General features: G+C 41.5%; 1 protein-coding gene across 8 annotated transcripts in view; it reads left to right on the forward strand.

Annotated features, from left to right (window-relative positions):
• Window positions 1-15927, forward strand: part of PUM2 (pumilio RNA binding family member 2) — a 78637-nt gene that overhangs the window by 33049 nt on the left and 29661 nt on the right. For 6 of the 8 annotated variants that reach the window (XM_032104068.1, XM_032104067.1, XM_032104061.1 and 3 more), the window contains 7 exons: window positions 36-223; window positions 859-1031; window positions 4044-4314; window positions 4608-4701; window positions 6571-6696; window positions 7868-8007; window positions 9707-9845. In XM_032104068.1, coding sequence (XP_031959959.1) covers window positions 36-223; window positions 859-1031; window positions 4044-4314; window positions 4608-4701; window positions 6571-6696; window positions 7868-8007; window positions 9707-9845 — 1131 coding nt within the window. The remainder of the gene's footprint in view (window positions 1-35; window positions 224-858; window positions 1032-4043; window positions 4315-4607; window positions 4702-6570; window positions 6697-7867; window positions 8008-9706; window positions 9846-15927) is intronic. The other 2 variants (XM_032104062.1, XM_032104066.1) reach the window with 1 other exon arrangement.

Consider the following 15927-nt stretch of genomic DNA (forward strand, 5'->3'; position numbering starts at 1 on the left):
TACAATAGTTTTATTTACTTATTTGTTTTTAACAGACCATTCTATGTCCCAACCTATTATGGTTCAGAGAAAGCCTGGACAGGGTTTTCATGGAAACAGTGAAGTAAATGCTGTATTGTCTCCGCGATCAGAAAGTGGTGGCCTTGGAGTGAGCATGGTAGAATATGTGTTAAGTTCCTCTCCAGCTGATAAATTGGATTCCCGGTTTAGGAAAGGAGCTTTTGTAAGTAATGCAGTGTGTTAAGCTTGTCTAGTTACCTCCTGTGGTCGTGGTAACATGGTTGTATTTTCTATTCTCTTTGTCTGTTTTTCTTTTTTAACACTTTTTTTTTAGAAGGAAGTGTCTAGTTTCTATCTGTCTTCCTTGGTTCAAGGGGGTGGAAGAGGGAAGTGGTTTGGGAATCGTAACTATATATAGGTGTCTTAAAGTGCTTTCCTAAAAACTTTAAATAAAGGTAGGAAAAAGACTGCAAATGGCTTAATTTAAAATGTGTGATGAGATTTATTCTAGATCTTCCTGTTCTATGTTTTCATGCGGGTTTGTTTTGTAAGTGGATGTTTTAACTGTATAAAATAAACTTCTGTCTAACTCAAAGTGTTACTGCTTTAACAGCACCGCTATAGTTAAGGTTGAGTTAGCTCTTCCATTATAAATCTTGGCATTCCTTTTCACATTTTGGCAGTTATTAATTGCATGTGGTTGAAACTTGATGACCAAGTTACCCACCAAATGCAATTTCATTGACAACAAACCGTTTGTATTGTTTATGTGCACTGTAGTGTAGAATTAGGTCACCTTGTGGTGCTCCTATTGTGTTCTGTTCAATATTCAGAATCAAACAGATTCTTTTTCCTCAGGGCACTAGAGATGCTGAAACAGATGGACCTGAGAAAGGAGATCAGAAAGGCAAGGCTTCTCCATTTGAGGAGGACAAAAACAGAGATCTTAAACAAGGAGATGATGAGGATGTTACTAAAATAAATGGCAGAGGTTTGCCAAATGGAATGGATGCCGATTGCAAAGATTTTAAGTAAGCTTTTAACTGTTTCTCAAGAAGACGAGCATGTCTCTTAAGGGCATTATTACAATTCTGGTTTGTGTGTCAGCTTTAAACATTACCCAGCAGCAGACTGATTCTTCCCCCCTCAAGTCCTCCCTTTCCCACCGTGCCACATGTTTCTTAGGATGTCATTATTGTGTGTGTCACTTCTCATGAGACAAATTCATCTGAACATACTAATTATTAAAAGTAAACGGGTGCCTTCTGAATGTTGTGAATTAAAGAGGGATGAAAACTTTAACCCTTTTTATGTCACACTAAATTTCTTTCTCTCTCCGCTTCTTTTTAATACTCTAACTTTTGCATCTGAGTGTTCTTGTAGAGAGTAAGTCCTACAGAATTTTAACTTTTCCTTCGGAGTTTGCTAGTGGATGCCACAGCCTAACACAACTAATCATTTCCCCATAAGTCTTTATAGAAACCATATCTTTGACTAAGGTGGAACAATGTATTTTCCTGTTCATATAGTTAAATGTCACCTATGGAATGGTGTTGTGGTTTGGTTGTGTGTCGTAGGGATAAAAAGACTGGACCAAGCTCAAGCTTTTGAACAGTGAACTCTAACATGACAGCACAGCCAATCTGGTTTTTTTTTTTTTAATACTAAACTGCATTTTAAATTGGGTATTTTTTAAGGGCTAATCTTTCTTTTTTGAATAACTGTGATGCATTTGTAAATGTCATATAGAAGAATTAAAAACATAGAGAACTAGAGTGCTGCTCATAAATTTGTATTAATGTGATAAACATGACCAGATAGTTGTGGTTTCCTTAGTTCATTATTGAACAAGTATATTAAAATGCATGTTTGAATCCCATACGCAAGTGTTTCCTACCCTTTAAAAAATGTATTTACCTGAGGGTAAGGAGGGATTCTTCAAGTCTGTTTTTCAAGAGGTATCATTGAAAATAATGTAATACCAAGCATACCAGAGAGCTCACATTGGCTCCTTTCAGATGATTGCTGCAATGCACACAATAAACTGAGTTCCCTTCAATGTTACACATCAAAAGTACAGAATAACTTGTGTCCTGCTTTTCTTCACCAGTATCTATTTCAATTTTGAAATAGGCGTTTGTAAAGTACCTTCTGTATTATTTAAAGAGAGAAGTTACTAAAAAATACACAAATGCAAAAAAGCATCCAAAGCCAGTAAACCTCTCAAAAAAAAAAAATAAGGCCTTCTAAATGAAATAGGCCATATAAAGTGGTGGTATAGATCCCTCCAAACAGAGGTTTATAATTGAAGTATTGACACAACTTTAACTATAGCAACAGAACAGCACCAGTATAAGGAGCAACCTGTATTAGTTAATCATAAGTATTAACAAACAAACTTCATCCTGTCCTCCTCCTTGTATTTTTATTGTACTTGTAGCGTTTTTAAACTAAAGTATGTACTGAAATAACTGCCTTTTTTCCTTTTGTTCTTCACTTTGTTGATGCTGTATTTAACTTGGGAAAAATAGGAAATATTAACTGGCTTTAAACTCAAGTTTTGGAGCAAGACATGTTTGCTTGCTAGGATGCTTAGATGGTAAGCTAGTATGTTACAGACAATTGTCATGAGGTTGCTTGTTACATTAAAAAAACCTCTAGTCAAAAAACTCCTACTTTCTTTGAAATATTTTGTCCAGAGTAATAAATCATACAGTGTTGCTGCAATAAACTCCCTAAAAGGCTGATTTCTAGCTGTACAGACCTAAGTGTTGGTATCAGCCATTACGTAAGTACTAGTAGATTTCTTTGCATTAGTCGTGTGCTTCAGTGAGGAACAGATACTTTGGCTTTGGAGCCCCGAAGAGGAAGGAGAACAGGTAGTACTGAGTCTGTGTCTCTGACGTAGAATTACAGTGAACTGGTCTGGCACTGTACTGCTGGAATAAACATAAGGTTCTTCCGTTGGTATTTGAGCCCAGTTTTCACAAGTAAAGCAAACTTAATTAGAAGTTTTACATTTCCTGATAAACAATATATAATCATAAAGTTCTGCCAACACAATAATGTTAGAGGATTGTAGATTTTCTCACACAACTCTTTCCTAGTAATTAACTTACATTTTTGCCAGTAAAACTCAATAGCCTAAACAGTATGGCCTCCCACAGAAGGTGGGGTACCACACCAAATTAAGGTAACCTAAATCTAACCAAATACAGTGTTGGGAATCTCTTTAGGATGTGACACTGTTGATATCTGACTTCATGTGTTTGCCTGTAGGTGTTCATAGGTGCACAAAAAGTCCCCTGTATTCAGTGGGAATATGGTTAATACTGCCAGTCAGATGAGAGAGCAATTCAGCTTTTATATGTAATAATGTCTCTATGATATTGTATATTCTATTCAGGATTATATGAGAAACACTTTTTTCCCCACCAATCATCACTGTAGTATAGTCTATTAAATGAGTTGTGTAGGAAATTAAATGTTTTACTCACGTGCTAAACGAGGCGGTTATTAGTTCATTTTACTCAAGGTAAAAATATATTGTTTGCTTTTCAGATGTGAAAAATGGTTACTATATTGTATGTTTGTCCTTTCCAGTTGAAATTTTGCTGTGTCTTTCTGTTCTTTGGCATGAAATGTCCTTAGCCATTTCTTTTTTTTTTTTTTAATTTCTCTTCAGTACGTTTCACATCACTCCCAAAATACAATAGACATCCCAGAATTCACAGGTGACCACAATTCACTCCGTTTGACTCAAAACAGCCTCACAGATGAGTTTGTTTTTCTCACAAGTGATTTGAAGAGCTGCATAGTCAGTCTTAAACGTTAAAAAAAAAAAAAAAAAAGCTTTAGAGTTAAATGCATCCTTTTCCTTGAGCCATCAATGCATGCTGGTTGAAAATGTTAAAATGAGTCTGTCACTTCCCTTTGTAAAGTCGCTTGAGTTCAGAGCTGCTTTTAAAGTAGAAATGCTGTACTCTGTCCATGGACAGCTTTATTTAAGACTGAAGAGTGTATGTTGAATTTGTTTTCAACAGTCGTACCCCTGGAAGTCGACAAGCCTCTCCAACAGAAGTAGCTGAACGCCTGGGCCCCAATCCCAGCACCACAGAAGGGTTAGGTCCACTTCCCAATCCTACAGCCCACAAGCCTTTGGTAGAAGAATTTTCAAATCCAGAAAATCAGAATCTAGATGCCATGGAACAAGTTGGTCTTGATTCTCTACAGTTTGACTATCCTGGCAATCAGGTACAAATGGACTCTTCAGGAGCTACTGTAGGACTTTTTGACTACAATTCTCAGCAGCAGGTTAGTAATGGACTGTGGCAAACTGATCCTTTAAGTTGTTGATTATCCTTTTGATAATCAGTCATTTCAACATACAGTGCATTGAATATTATTTTGTCTGTGACTTAGTCAAGGGCAAATAACTGTATAATTAATCTAGAAGAATATCGTTGCATAATTTTCTAGTTTAGTAACTTGCTATTACAGAAGCTTGGTTTGAATTTTTTTTTTTTTTGGTAAACAAATCCAAGTATATTATAGCCCTGACTTTTGAAAACTGAAATGCCTTTGTTTTTGGGTTTTTTTTCCAACAGCTTTTCCAGAGGACTAATGCTCTGACTGTTCAGCAGTTGACAGCAGCCCAGCAGCAGCAATATGCGCTGGCTGCAGCTCAGCAGCCGCACATAGGTGAGGTTTCTGTACAGTACAGCAAGTGTCCCTGGCAAAAGGGGGTGTGTTGCTTTGATAGAATCCTATCCATTTACCCACAGTCTTCTCACTCAAATAGGTACTGATCACTTGGCCCGTTGTAGTGGTTCTCATGAAAACTGCTCAGAAAGGCTGCCTATGACTGTACTGTCCTTAGAGGAGGTTTTCTGTTGTAAATTTTCCCCTTTGAGCAGTTTCATTTCTTTTATACAAAGAAATAAAACTTATATTTGCTTCTGTAGCATAGTAGTTGAATTTTGATGGGAGTAAAAGTTAAAAATGTTTACTGCTATAAGCAGTAATAGAAACACTAGCTTTATATACTAAAAACCAATATGCAATTCTAAGATTCTATTGCAGTTTAGTATTTTTAGTAATCCAGTTAAAAACCACTGTAGAGTAGAATTTTGAAATCATACTGTTGTGTTGATTAAGTTTTAATTTTTCCTTGTTAATGGCACCATTTAAGCAGCTCTTTCTTCTTGCAGGTACCTTTGTGATAGAGCTAATTCTTTAGCAGGCATTTTTTCAGTCCGTTTAGTTCAATGAGTTAGTTAAATGAATAAAGTTCCTCGTGTGCTGCAACTCAACAAGGAGGCTTTATTTCGTGACAACAAGTTTATCTTCCACTGTGGGGAAGCTATCGGTGTTTAGGGGAGGGAGGTTGGAACACACATGGAAGCAATTCCTTGTTTAAGGAAGGGAGATAGTCAGGGTTTAAAGATTTCCACCCTCTCCAGTTCCACTGGGCTATTGACATGTGTGCACTAATCTCTTTCCTCTGTGAGAAAAAAAGGGTTCTCAGGATCAGAAGGGCAGGCAGAAGTCGGAAGCATCTCCAGTGGCTTGTGTCCGTGCTCTCCTGCTAATAAGTTTTCCCACCAGCTTGTTTAGGTAGGTCATCAGGGCTGCTCAGACAGGGATCAGCAACCTGTAGCTGGGACTGAAAAGTGGGAGCTCATCACTGTTACGTAGCTGATGAGTACAGGCTGAGAGCTGTTTGTGTGAGTCCACAGGTCCTGTCTTTGACTTCTAAACTGCAGAGAAGCCCCTACTTCGTGTGAAGTGCTGACTGAGTAGTCAGCTGAATTTTTCCTCTTTAAAATGCAGACTCTTCTGATGTGCATATTAATAGAAATTTATCAAGAAATATTTGGAAGGAGGGATATAGTTTGATGTGCATTGCTTGCTGCAGCAGTTGCTGACTCAGTGTTGGATAAAGTAAGTGAACCCGACTGATGGGGGAAACTCTGGATAGCGATGCTTTGTTTGCCTGAGTTTCTGCAGTTGGCTCTTTCCATTACAATTCCTCTATCAAATTAGGATTCTTGGAAGTAAAATTAGTATCTCATAAGTGGCTTTTTAAAAGCTAGGTATCAGACTTAAACTAGCTGGTTGAATTTTTTCTTAATTGTCAGTGAAGAGAGGCTTTTGTCTCTAGCAGGTGGTTCATTTCATCTGGCTGATTCACTTCAGACACTGGATGACTTGTCTGCTGCAGATGTTGTTGCAAGATTAGTGTAACTTTCAGATAGTTAGGAGTTGGGCAAGTTAAATTCCACTTTGAATAATCCCTTCTTTATAAGGATGGATAGACACATACGAGATAAATCTCCTTGGAGTCTGTAAATCCAACAAAACAAAGCTGTTAGGCCTTGGGATTACTAAGAAAGAACTGGTGAGAAGACATAGAAGTGTTTGTTTCTGTAATTATGCACCTACTGTTAAAAGCTTCCAAAGTACAAGCAGTTCTGATTTTAACAGATAGGCTATGAGATTTGGGTGGTGTGAATATGATGGTGCTTGCTAAGAATGTTGGCTGTAATGAAACTCTGTTTGTTACTGCAGCAGGCGTATTCTCCGCAGGCTTGGCCCCAGCTGCTTTTGTGCCAAACCCATATATTATCAGCGCTGCTCCTCCAGGGACTGACCCGTACACCGCAGCTGGATTAGCTGCAGCAGCTACCCTAGCAGGTAACTGGACACTAGAAAGTGTCTGTCTTGATAATTCAACTGAATGAAAAGAGAAAAAAAGTTAAATCTGTCCTGTTTATTCTCTGCAAATGTAGTTCTAGTAAGGAGAGACTGGCGGGAAAATGAATATTGCCATTTTGAAAGTTTTTACTAAAATAGAAAGAATTTCAGTTTGTTATATATGGATTCTGAGTTTCTGTTGCTACTGGACTTTCATATACAAAAATTAGAGCTTTTTTTCTGTTCTAAAAGTGTTTATCCTTGAAAAGGTGCACCTGACATTGATAGTATGTATTATTTTTGAAAGATGAGACAGCTAACCTTTCCTTGTATGTTTTTTATTCAGTGCATTAATTTTCTAATTCCAGGTTTTCTCATTCCCAGTGGGCATGAGAATAAAGATGGTCTCCAGCATGCTAAAAGGCCCAGCCAACAGAGAAACTCCAAGCCCAGTAAAAACTCTTTAAAAAGCTCTTAGATATCACTGAAAAAACATGACTGAGTATTCAAGTCCCAGCTAGTGCTCAGACTTGAGCATAACATTTTAAAAAAACCCTTTTGTTTCCACCTCTTGGTTTCACGGGGAAGGCAGTAGAAAAAACTAAAAGACATGCACCTAATGTGTTAGAGGTGCAATGCCATGATACAGAGAGATTATTCTTCTACAGGTTCTTCATCAATAGACTGGAAGAGCTAAGTGCACCCACTTTGAAGGGCGTCATGTATGTGCAGGGAGGCAAAGGCAATAGTTGTGTTTATTAAGCAAGGGCATCATACAGAAAGGAGGAATCACAGATGATCGAAGTCTCAGTACATCACTATCAGGAGGATAAATTTTGTTCATTCTGTGATGTTCTGAAATTATCTTTTCTTCCAGCCATGAAAACTGATTTTGAGTGTTCTTTGGTACACAGACTCTGAAATGCTTTATGGTTTTTCTTTGTCATCTGAGTCTCACAAGGGTACTCATTTTTTCATAGAGGAGATATGACTTGGTGTGAATTTTTAAAATTAACCTGTATGTATTCATGTTTCATTTTAGCTAGTATGGGAATTCTTTCTTTTTAACTGATTTCTCTTCTGACACTGAGAAGATGGATCAATGAGGGATGCTGCAAACAGTATTTTAAGCAGCTGCACTAGATGGAATAATCATGCTTTCTGGTTTTAGGTCCTGCTGTGGTTCCTCCTCAGTATTATGGTGTTCCATGGGGAGTGTATCCAGCCAATTTATTCCAGCAGCAAGCTGCAGCAGCAAATACCACAGCAAATCAGCAAGCAGCTTCCCAGGCACAGCAGGGACAGCAACCGGTACGTACAGCATGAAAAGCAGAGGTGCCTTACCTTAACATTTCAGTGTGTAAGGGTCAGCTGCTAGAAAATTTTACGTCATTTAGATGTTGCATTTTATCATATAATAAATGAATATTAAAAACTCTCAATTTTCTTAGTGATTGACACTGTCTTACACCATGTTAAAGTTATTTTACAGTCTCGTTTCTTAAAGCAATAAGCATTAAAAATGGTTCCTTTCATTCAGGTTGCTGTGCTGTTGTGTGTGTGTGTAGGTAATGCTTCCTGTGTACTAAATTATTGTAAAGTTTAATCTAGAAAACTGACATATGGGAATGAAAAGATAATTGGTAGTTTTAGGAGGATACTGTTTCTTTTAAGCTTGGGAAGAAATTGATTGTGTTTTTATAAATTAGCTGGAAAATTGAATGTTACACATTTTTATCTCTTCAAAAATTAGGGAAAAAAAGTAAGGAAATAAAGCTATTATCAGTAGTTTTGTTGCTTCATAGGGAGGAAGGATTGCCCAGTTTATTTTTCTGTGACATTAATTGTATTGCCGCATCACCATGTGCCATATGGTATTTTTGCTTTGGTAAAGCAAGAGTGAGCAATTGTTACAAGAACTTGTTGAAATTTCCATTTCTTTAAGTAATTTTAAAAAAATGATAATTTTCTATTGTTACTCTGGATGCATTTTTAAACTATTTTATGATCTTTCAGTATAAGTAAATGGCAATTTTGACAAAGGAAAACACCAAATTTTACAATAACTTTACACTTGAATTAATGTAAATATTTCAAATCTTTTACCAGCAATATGGTTAGTTTCAATGCCATTCTTAGAAATGTAATACAAAAAGTCTGAGTTACCATGTAAGTCCAGAGGTTTCATCACTGTTTTTATATTCCGGTGGATATTTCTTCCTACTGATTGTTTTTATCAGTGACCTGCATTGGTAACTGAATGTATATCGTCTCTGCAGTGTCTTTTTGTTTTCTCTATAAAATTAATATCCGATTTATGCAGATTACATACGCAATTCTATGTGGGAGTATATTGTGAATTGTATTTCTTCCTTATTTTGGACCTGATAAAGTTGATTTTAACCAAGAGAAATAGAGTAGTTGCAAGAATTTAGATTGCTTTTCAATCAGATTCCCGGAGATTCGTTCTCAGAACATAGTAAAATATGCCTCTGTTGCATGGTGATGGAGTGTTATGTGAATGTTTAAAACTTAGTGGGTGCATTATTTACAGCACTGTTGGCAGTGGAGTGTTAGTTATTTAGGCAAGTTACTACAAGTGCTGAAACACTCAGATTTACATAATTCAGCTGCCTGGAAGTAATGTAAGCAAATGTGTTTATCAAGGAAGGTCAGGTGTTCAGTTAATAAATAATGCAGGTTGTAAAATGTATCACTCTTACAGATTTTCTTCCTTCCTTTATACTCATTACCATTGATGGAACAAAGGAGTCCTGCTGTCCAGAGCAGGGCAGGTACTTTATGGTCACGTTTGTCAGCAAAATAGTATATACCTTTTATTCTTTGTATGTGTATATCCTTGAAACCAACAAGGTGTAGTATTCCCGAAATGAAAATCGGGGCTATGAGGCATCAAATACTCAAAGCAACTGTTCTAGACCTTTGTTAGCACATAATAGATTGGCTTCCTTACCTTTTAAGGAAGGGGTGTTGTGTCGGCCTTTTGCAGGTCCTGCGAGCTGGAGCAACTCAGCGCCCGCTCACTCCCAACCAGGGGCAGCAAGGGCAGCAGGCAGAGTCACTTGCAGCAGCTGCAGCAGCAAATCCAGCTTTGGCTTTTGGTCAGGGTCTTGCTACAGGCATGCCAGGTATGTATGTTATGAGTGGATTACAAGACTCACTGAAGGTAACAATATTGTATTTGTACTTGAGCCATCTTTTTCCGAGGCTGGTCATATATGAAGGCCCAGTAGTGCCTGGCATTTGCTTGCCCTTCATGGACCGGGACTGCGTGCAAGCGATAGGGAACCTGTTGGAGGAGAGGGTCACAGTACATTTGTTCGATGGACAGGTTGATTCTGGCAATAGACTCCCTTCAGATCTTGCATGTCTTGTTCAATCTCATTTCTCCATCACTGCAGACACATCTGAACCAGGTTCAGCTCTTCGTCGGAGACCACGTGAGGAGCTGGACGTTCAGACAGTTCTGCTGGTGAAACAGGAGGCTGGACCTCCATACTGGAGTTTTGCTGCTGCGAAGAATTTGCCACAAAGAATGCTTCATCTTCAATCCTAGTATCGGTCCTTTCTTGTATGCCGTTTGGCTGTGAAAGCACGTCCAAAACATGAGGCTTGGCTTGGGAGTGCAGGAGTGTTGTTTGAGAGCTCTGAGCAGAGGAAACAGCCACAGCTGGCTTTGTAGCAATGAACTCGAGCATGTACTGCAGCATGTCAGGCACTGGAAAGCTGGCTGGGCCAGAGCCATATTCCATGTACCTTTCCAGTTCCTATTGCAGAGTCACCATTTTCTCCTTCAATCTCTTAATTTCCTCTCTTTTCGTCTGAAAAAGATCTTTATTGCAGTAGCGGTACCTGTCCATATATATAGTCTGGGGAAACTCTAGCTTGGTGTGAATTTTCTCTGGTTGTCCTAGTGACTGATTGAACTTAAATCGGGAGAGTTCAAAGATCAAAACTGGTGGGAGTTTTGTAAACCAGTGCTTGTGTCCGTATTTCACTGACTGAGAGATTCTGTTGCTTCATCCATCTCTCCCTCCACCATGGCTCCTTCTAAGCACTCATTCAAGTTCTGGTAACCATTTACCTGAAGGGGATACTGAGCAAAGGTCTGTCTTGGTTTGAAAGACAGGTGTCTGCTAAGGAAGGCAGAAGCCTCCTTTGGAATGGAAAATGTAACCCCCTTTCCTCCAAATTATAATTTTGGAATTAAGGGGACTTTCAGGCAAAGATATGAGAAATAGGAGTAACAGTTTTTTACATATATATATGTGTGTATATATATAAAACAAGTCAAACAAACAGCAATAACTATGGCAGTAACAGCAAACAATCACAAACCCAGTGCCAGCCTTCTCGGCTGTCAGGCCCTTTCCCCTCGGGTGCAGTTCCGCTTGCAGCCGGCAGGGGCGCTGGCGGCTCCCGGTGAGCAGGGCAGGTGCGATGGTTCCCCCGCGGCTGCAGGGGGCGCTCCGGAGCGAGCTCGGGGAGCACGCGGCACTGGTGCCCTGGGATCCCGGGAAGGGATGGAAGAAAAGCTTCGCAAACCCCCTGGGGAGCCAGTCCAGGTATCTCAGCCAATCTTGGAAGCAGCAAGCTGGAACAGCAGGAAAGTGTAGGAGATACATCAAACTCCACAGCTGCAGCGGGAACCCCAGGAGGTCTTGGTAGGCAGGGTGTGTGGAGCTACAGTGTAGCAAAGGCTCAGAGCAGTGGCAAAGGAACAGCAGGAGCAGGGCAGCCACGCCCTGGCTCCCAGCAGGGCAAAGCGGGCTCAGGGTCCCGGGGTTTTTCCCTTGAGGCACCCCAGCAGATGGTGAAAAGTCCCTCTTTTAGTGAGGTAGGGTGTTAATAAGGTCCCAGTGCAATGACCGCTCCCCCCGAGCAGAGCTCCACTCATGGTGGCAGAAAGGCAGCAGGAGGCAGAACCCTGCAGTGGTGATGAATTTTCCCCACAGAGACCGCAGCCTCTCTCCCCTCTGAATGCCAAGAGAACAAGAGGGCTAGGGACTTCACCCAACCCCCTTTTCCCAGTCCAAATTTCGAGGCATCTCTGCCCTACATGAGAAAACCCCAGGTAAAAGAGAATGGCCAGCTGGACCCCTCCCCTGAGCTGTGGCTGTATCTTCTGTCTCCCTTAAGTATCCAGTCGTTACTGTCTCATAGCTACACATATAGGGGAAAATTCCTGAAGAGGAAAAAGAAGTAAAAAAACCCAAAAAACAAAAGGAGAACTCCTAAAACCCCAACAGGTCTCAATCTTGGAAAAAGTGTTGCCCTCATGGACACCCTCAGTCAGGAAGGTCCTGTGGAAGAACTGCACCATTGGGTTTTCGAATTAGTCCCCAAAGCTCATGGCATTCACAGTGAACTGGAATGCATCCTCCAGCCAGTCCAGTAGTTTGTGTGTAAATTCACTCACGTCTTGCTGTGGTTGTTTAGCAGTTCTAAACATGTCCTTCAAGAGTTTCAGTGCTGCAGAAGGGTCTACGAACTTAAACCCTCTCCCCAGCATTAATGCAAACAGACACTGAAATTCTTGCATGAACACAGTATTTCTTTTTCCAATGTGACGACGCCAACTTTCAAGCACATTCTGTGGGAGGGAGTACCCAAGGAACAGCCTTCAGAGTTCTGACAACTGAAAGAGAGACAGTATAACAGCACTAAACCAATATGTATTTCCGATATTTTTCATTCCAACAGGCCAGTCACCTGCTGTTGTGGTTTGACGCTGTCTTAATGCCAGGCACTCACAAAAAAACACCATCTACTTATTTTCCTCTGCTATAGCTGAACAGAGGAGGGGGAATTGAAAACTTCAAGGCAAAACAGGTTCAAAACTTAAGCAGTATGAAGAGCATTTATTATTAACAGAATTAAAAGTAAAAAGGGTAATGACAGCAAACCTTCAGAACACCTTTCTTTCCCAGTCCCTCCCTCTTTCCACCGACTGCGCAAGGAAACAAAACATGAGGTTTTGGTCAGTATTTCATTTCTTAAAAATCTTTCTTCAGTATGCTTAAGGAAAAGAGTTTCTTCTGCTGTACCATGGGATCCTTCCCACGGGAGATAGTTCTCTGCGAACTTTTCTGGCATGGTTTTAACTTCCACAAGCAGCAGTCCTGCCTGAACCTGCTGCAATGTGAGTCCCTCCCATGGGCCAAGCAGTCTTCCCACAACTGCCTAGTGTGGGTCATTTTAGTCTTTTAAGGATGAGCTGTTCTAGTTTGGAAGTGAAGGCTTTCTTCTTCTATCTCTTAAAAGCAAGGGTCATCTGTATGTTTGAGTTCCTCACTAGATTACAGCTTTTCAGCATCCACATGCTCCAGCATGAGTACTCTTCTTCACGGGCTGCGTGTGGGTCTCTGCATCCCCCCATGCACCTCATGAATTATAGGGAAACAGTTTGTTGTATTAGAGTCCTCACCGCAGCTTGCAGGAGAATCTCAGCTCCGGTGTTTGGAGCACTTCCTCCTTCTCCTTTTTTTCACTGACCTTGGTGCCGCCATGTTGGTTTTTCTCACGTATCCTCACTTTTCCTTTTCCTCTGACTTGGAAGAAAGTTGGTGTCTGTAAGTTGCAGTTGAGAGCTTGATCTCCTCTGGGCCCCACATCGGGGAATTGCTCGCCATGTCTCTCGCTGCTGGCCACGTGGTCCCTGCCGGCACTGCCCAGCTGGCCCCGACTGCATGGTCTTCACCAGCACCACGTGGGCAGTCCCAGCCTCAGGACAGCCCCGGCTGTATGGCCCCTGGCAGCCCCCGCTGGGATGGGCCCCGGCGGCCCCCACGGGGATAGGTCATGGCAGCTGCCTCACCATCCCTCAGGAGAAGAGAAGAGAGGGCTTCCCGCAGTTTTTCCTTTCTTAAATATGTCATCACAGAGGTGTTACGTACTTGTCTAATTGGGCTAGTAACCTGCCCATTGTCAGAGCCTACAGTGATTGGCTCTGTGCCGGACGTAGAAGTTTCGAGCAGCTTTTCTCCCACCCCCACCAAAAACCAGGCTGTGTTAAACCAACACACCGCTCTTCTCCAGTCATTCTGCCTCAGATAAGCAGTCAAAGACCTGCTGAGCCACTTAGATGCTCATAAATTTATGGTATCAGAAGGGATCCATCCCAGGGTGATGAGGGAGCTGGCAGATGAGCGTGTGAAGCTGCTCTCCGTCATTATCATCAGTCCTGGCTCACTGGGGAGGTTCCAGATGACTGGAAGCTGGCCAATGTGATGCCCATCCACAAGAAAGGCCAGAAGTAGGATCCAGGAAACTCCAGGCCAGTCAGCCTGCCTGCGGTACCTGGCAACGTTATGGAACAGATCATCTTGAGTGCCGTCACATGGCACCTACAGGATCGCCAGGGTATCAGACCCAGCCAGCACGGGTTTAGAAGGGGTAGGTCCTTGCTTGACCAACCTCATCTCCTTTTATAACCAGGTGACCCACCTGGCGAATGCGGGAAAGGCTGTGGATGTTGGCTATTTGGACTTCAGCAAGGCCTTTAATACTGTCCACAGTAAACTCCTGGAAAAGCTGTCAGCCCACAGCTTGGACAGGTGCACTCTTTGCTGGGGTAAGAACTGGCTGGATGGCCGGGCCCAGACAGTGCTGGTGAACGGTGCTGCATCCAGTTGGCGGCCAGTCAGTAGTGGTGTCCCTCAGGGATCTGTGCTGGGGCCAGTCCTGTTTAATACCTTCATTGATGACCTGGATGAGGGGATTGAGTCCACCATCAGTAAATTTGCAGATGGCACTAAGCTGGAAGCGTGTGTCCATCTGTTGGAAGGTAGGAGGGCTCTTCAGAGAGACCTGGAATGGTTGGATAGATGGGCAGAGTCCAATAAGATGAAGTTTAACGAGTTCCAAGTGCCAAGTCCTGCATTTTGGCCACAATAACCCCCCACAGTGCTACAGGCTGGGGACAGAGTGGCTGGACAGTGCCCAGATAGAAAGGGACCTGGGGGTACTGGTTGACAGCTGACTGAAAATGAGCCAGCAGTGTGCCCAGGTGGCCAAAAAGGCCAATGGCATCCTGGCCTGTATCAGGAATAGTGTGGCCAGCAGGACCAGGGAAGTCATTCTTCCCCTGTACTCGGCACCGGTGAGGCCGTACTCACCAGCGTGAGTACTGTGTCCAGCTCTGGGCCCCTCAGTTCAGGAAGGAGATTGAGATGCTTGAACATGTCCAGAGAAGGGCAACAAGGCTGGTGAAGGGCTTGGAACACAAGCCTTATGAGGAACAGCTGAGGGAGCTGGGGGTGTTTAGCCTGGAAAAAAGGAGACTCAGGGGTGACCTTATCACTCTCTAAAACTTCCTGAAAGGTGATTGTAGTCAGATGGGGTCCGTCTCTTCTCCCAGGCAACAACTGACAGAACAAGAGGATACAGTCATAAGCTGTACCAAGGTTAGACGTTAGAAAAAAATTCTTCATTGAAAGAGTGATTGTGCACTGGAATCGTCTGCCCAGGGAGGTGGTGGAGTCACCGTCCCTGGATGTCTTTAAAAAAAGACTGGACATAGCACTCAGTGCCATGGTTTAGTTGATGAGGAGGTGTTAGGTCATAGGTTGGACTAGATGATCTTAAAGGTCTTTTCCAACCTAGTTCACTCTGTGATTCTGTGATATTGGTGTTACTAGGTAACATATTAACAAAGTCCTGTTATACTTATGAATTGAATTTTACAGTTTTATGGTTTTCAGTTGGTTTAAAATACTGGCACAGTATTTTTAGAGCACAAGAAACTCCTCTAGCATTTGTTATTTGAAGCATTTTCTTTATGTTTGCTGTTACAAATGTGTGCACAAGGAATATCTTAGATTTTTGCAAGATAATTTCATATATAATGAAGCAACTATATGCTGTCTTAAAAAGTCATGTGTTCTCTGGTTCCTCTGCAACAGGAGGTATTAAGTTTTGCTAGAACTTTTATTTGGGACATAATAATAATATCTAAAATTCAAAATTCAAAATTAAGAAATTTAAAAGAAAATTATTGCTTGATCTTATCTAAAGATCACAAAACACTTGGGAACACTCCAAAGGGTGTAGCCTCAGATCCTTTTAGTGTTCATGGCTTCTGACTTCCTAAGGAATGGTTCATGTGTTGGGGAGTGGTTAGCTTGAAGTTCAGCATCAATTCTAAGTGTTTGGTACAGTTACCTGAGCAAGAGCAATTTCAGTGTACTTGGCTATTCTTCAGTATGAAAG

This window comes from Corvus moneduloides, chromosome 3 (genome assembly GCF_009650955.1).
Source record: "Corvus moneduloides isolate bCorMon1 chromosome 3, bCorMon1.pri, whole genome shotgun sequence".
In the NCBI taxonomy this organism is placed as follows: Eukaryota; Metazoa; Chordata; class Aves; order Passeriformes; family Corvidae; genus Corvus; species Corvus moneduloides.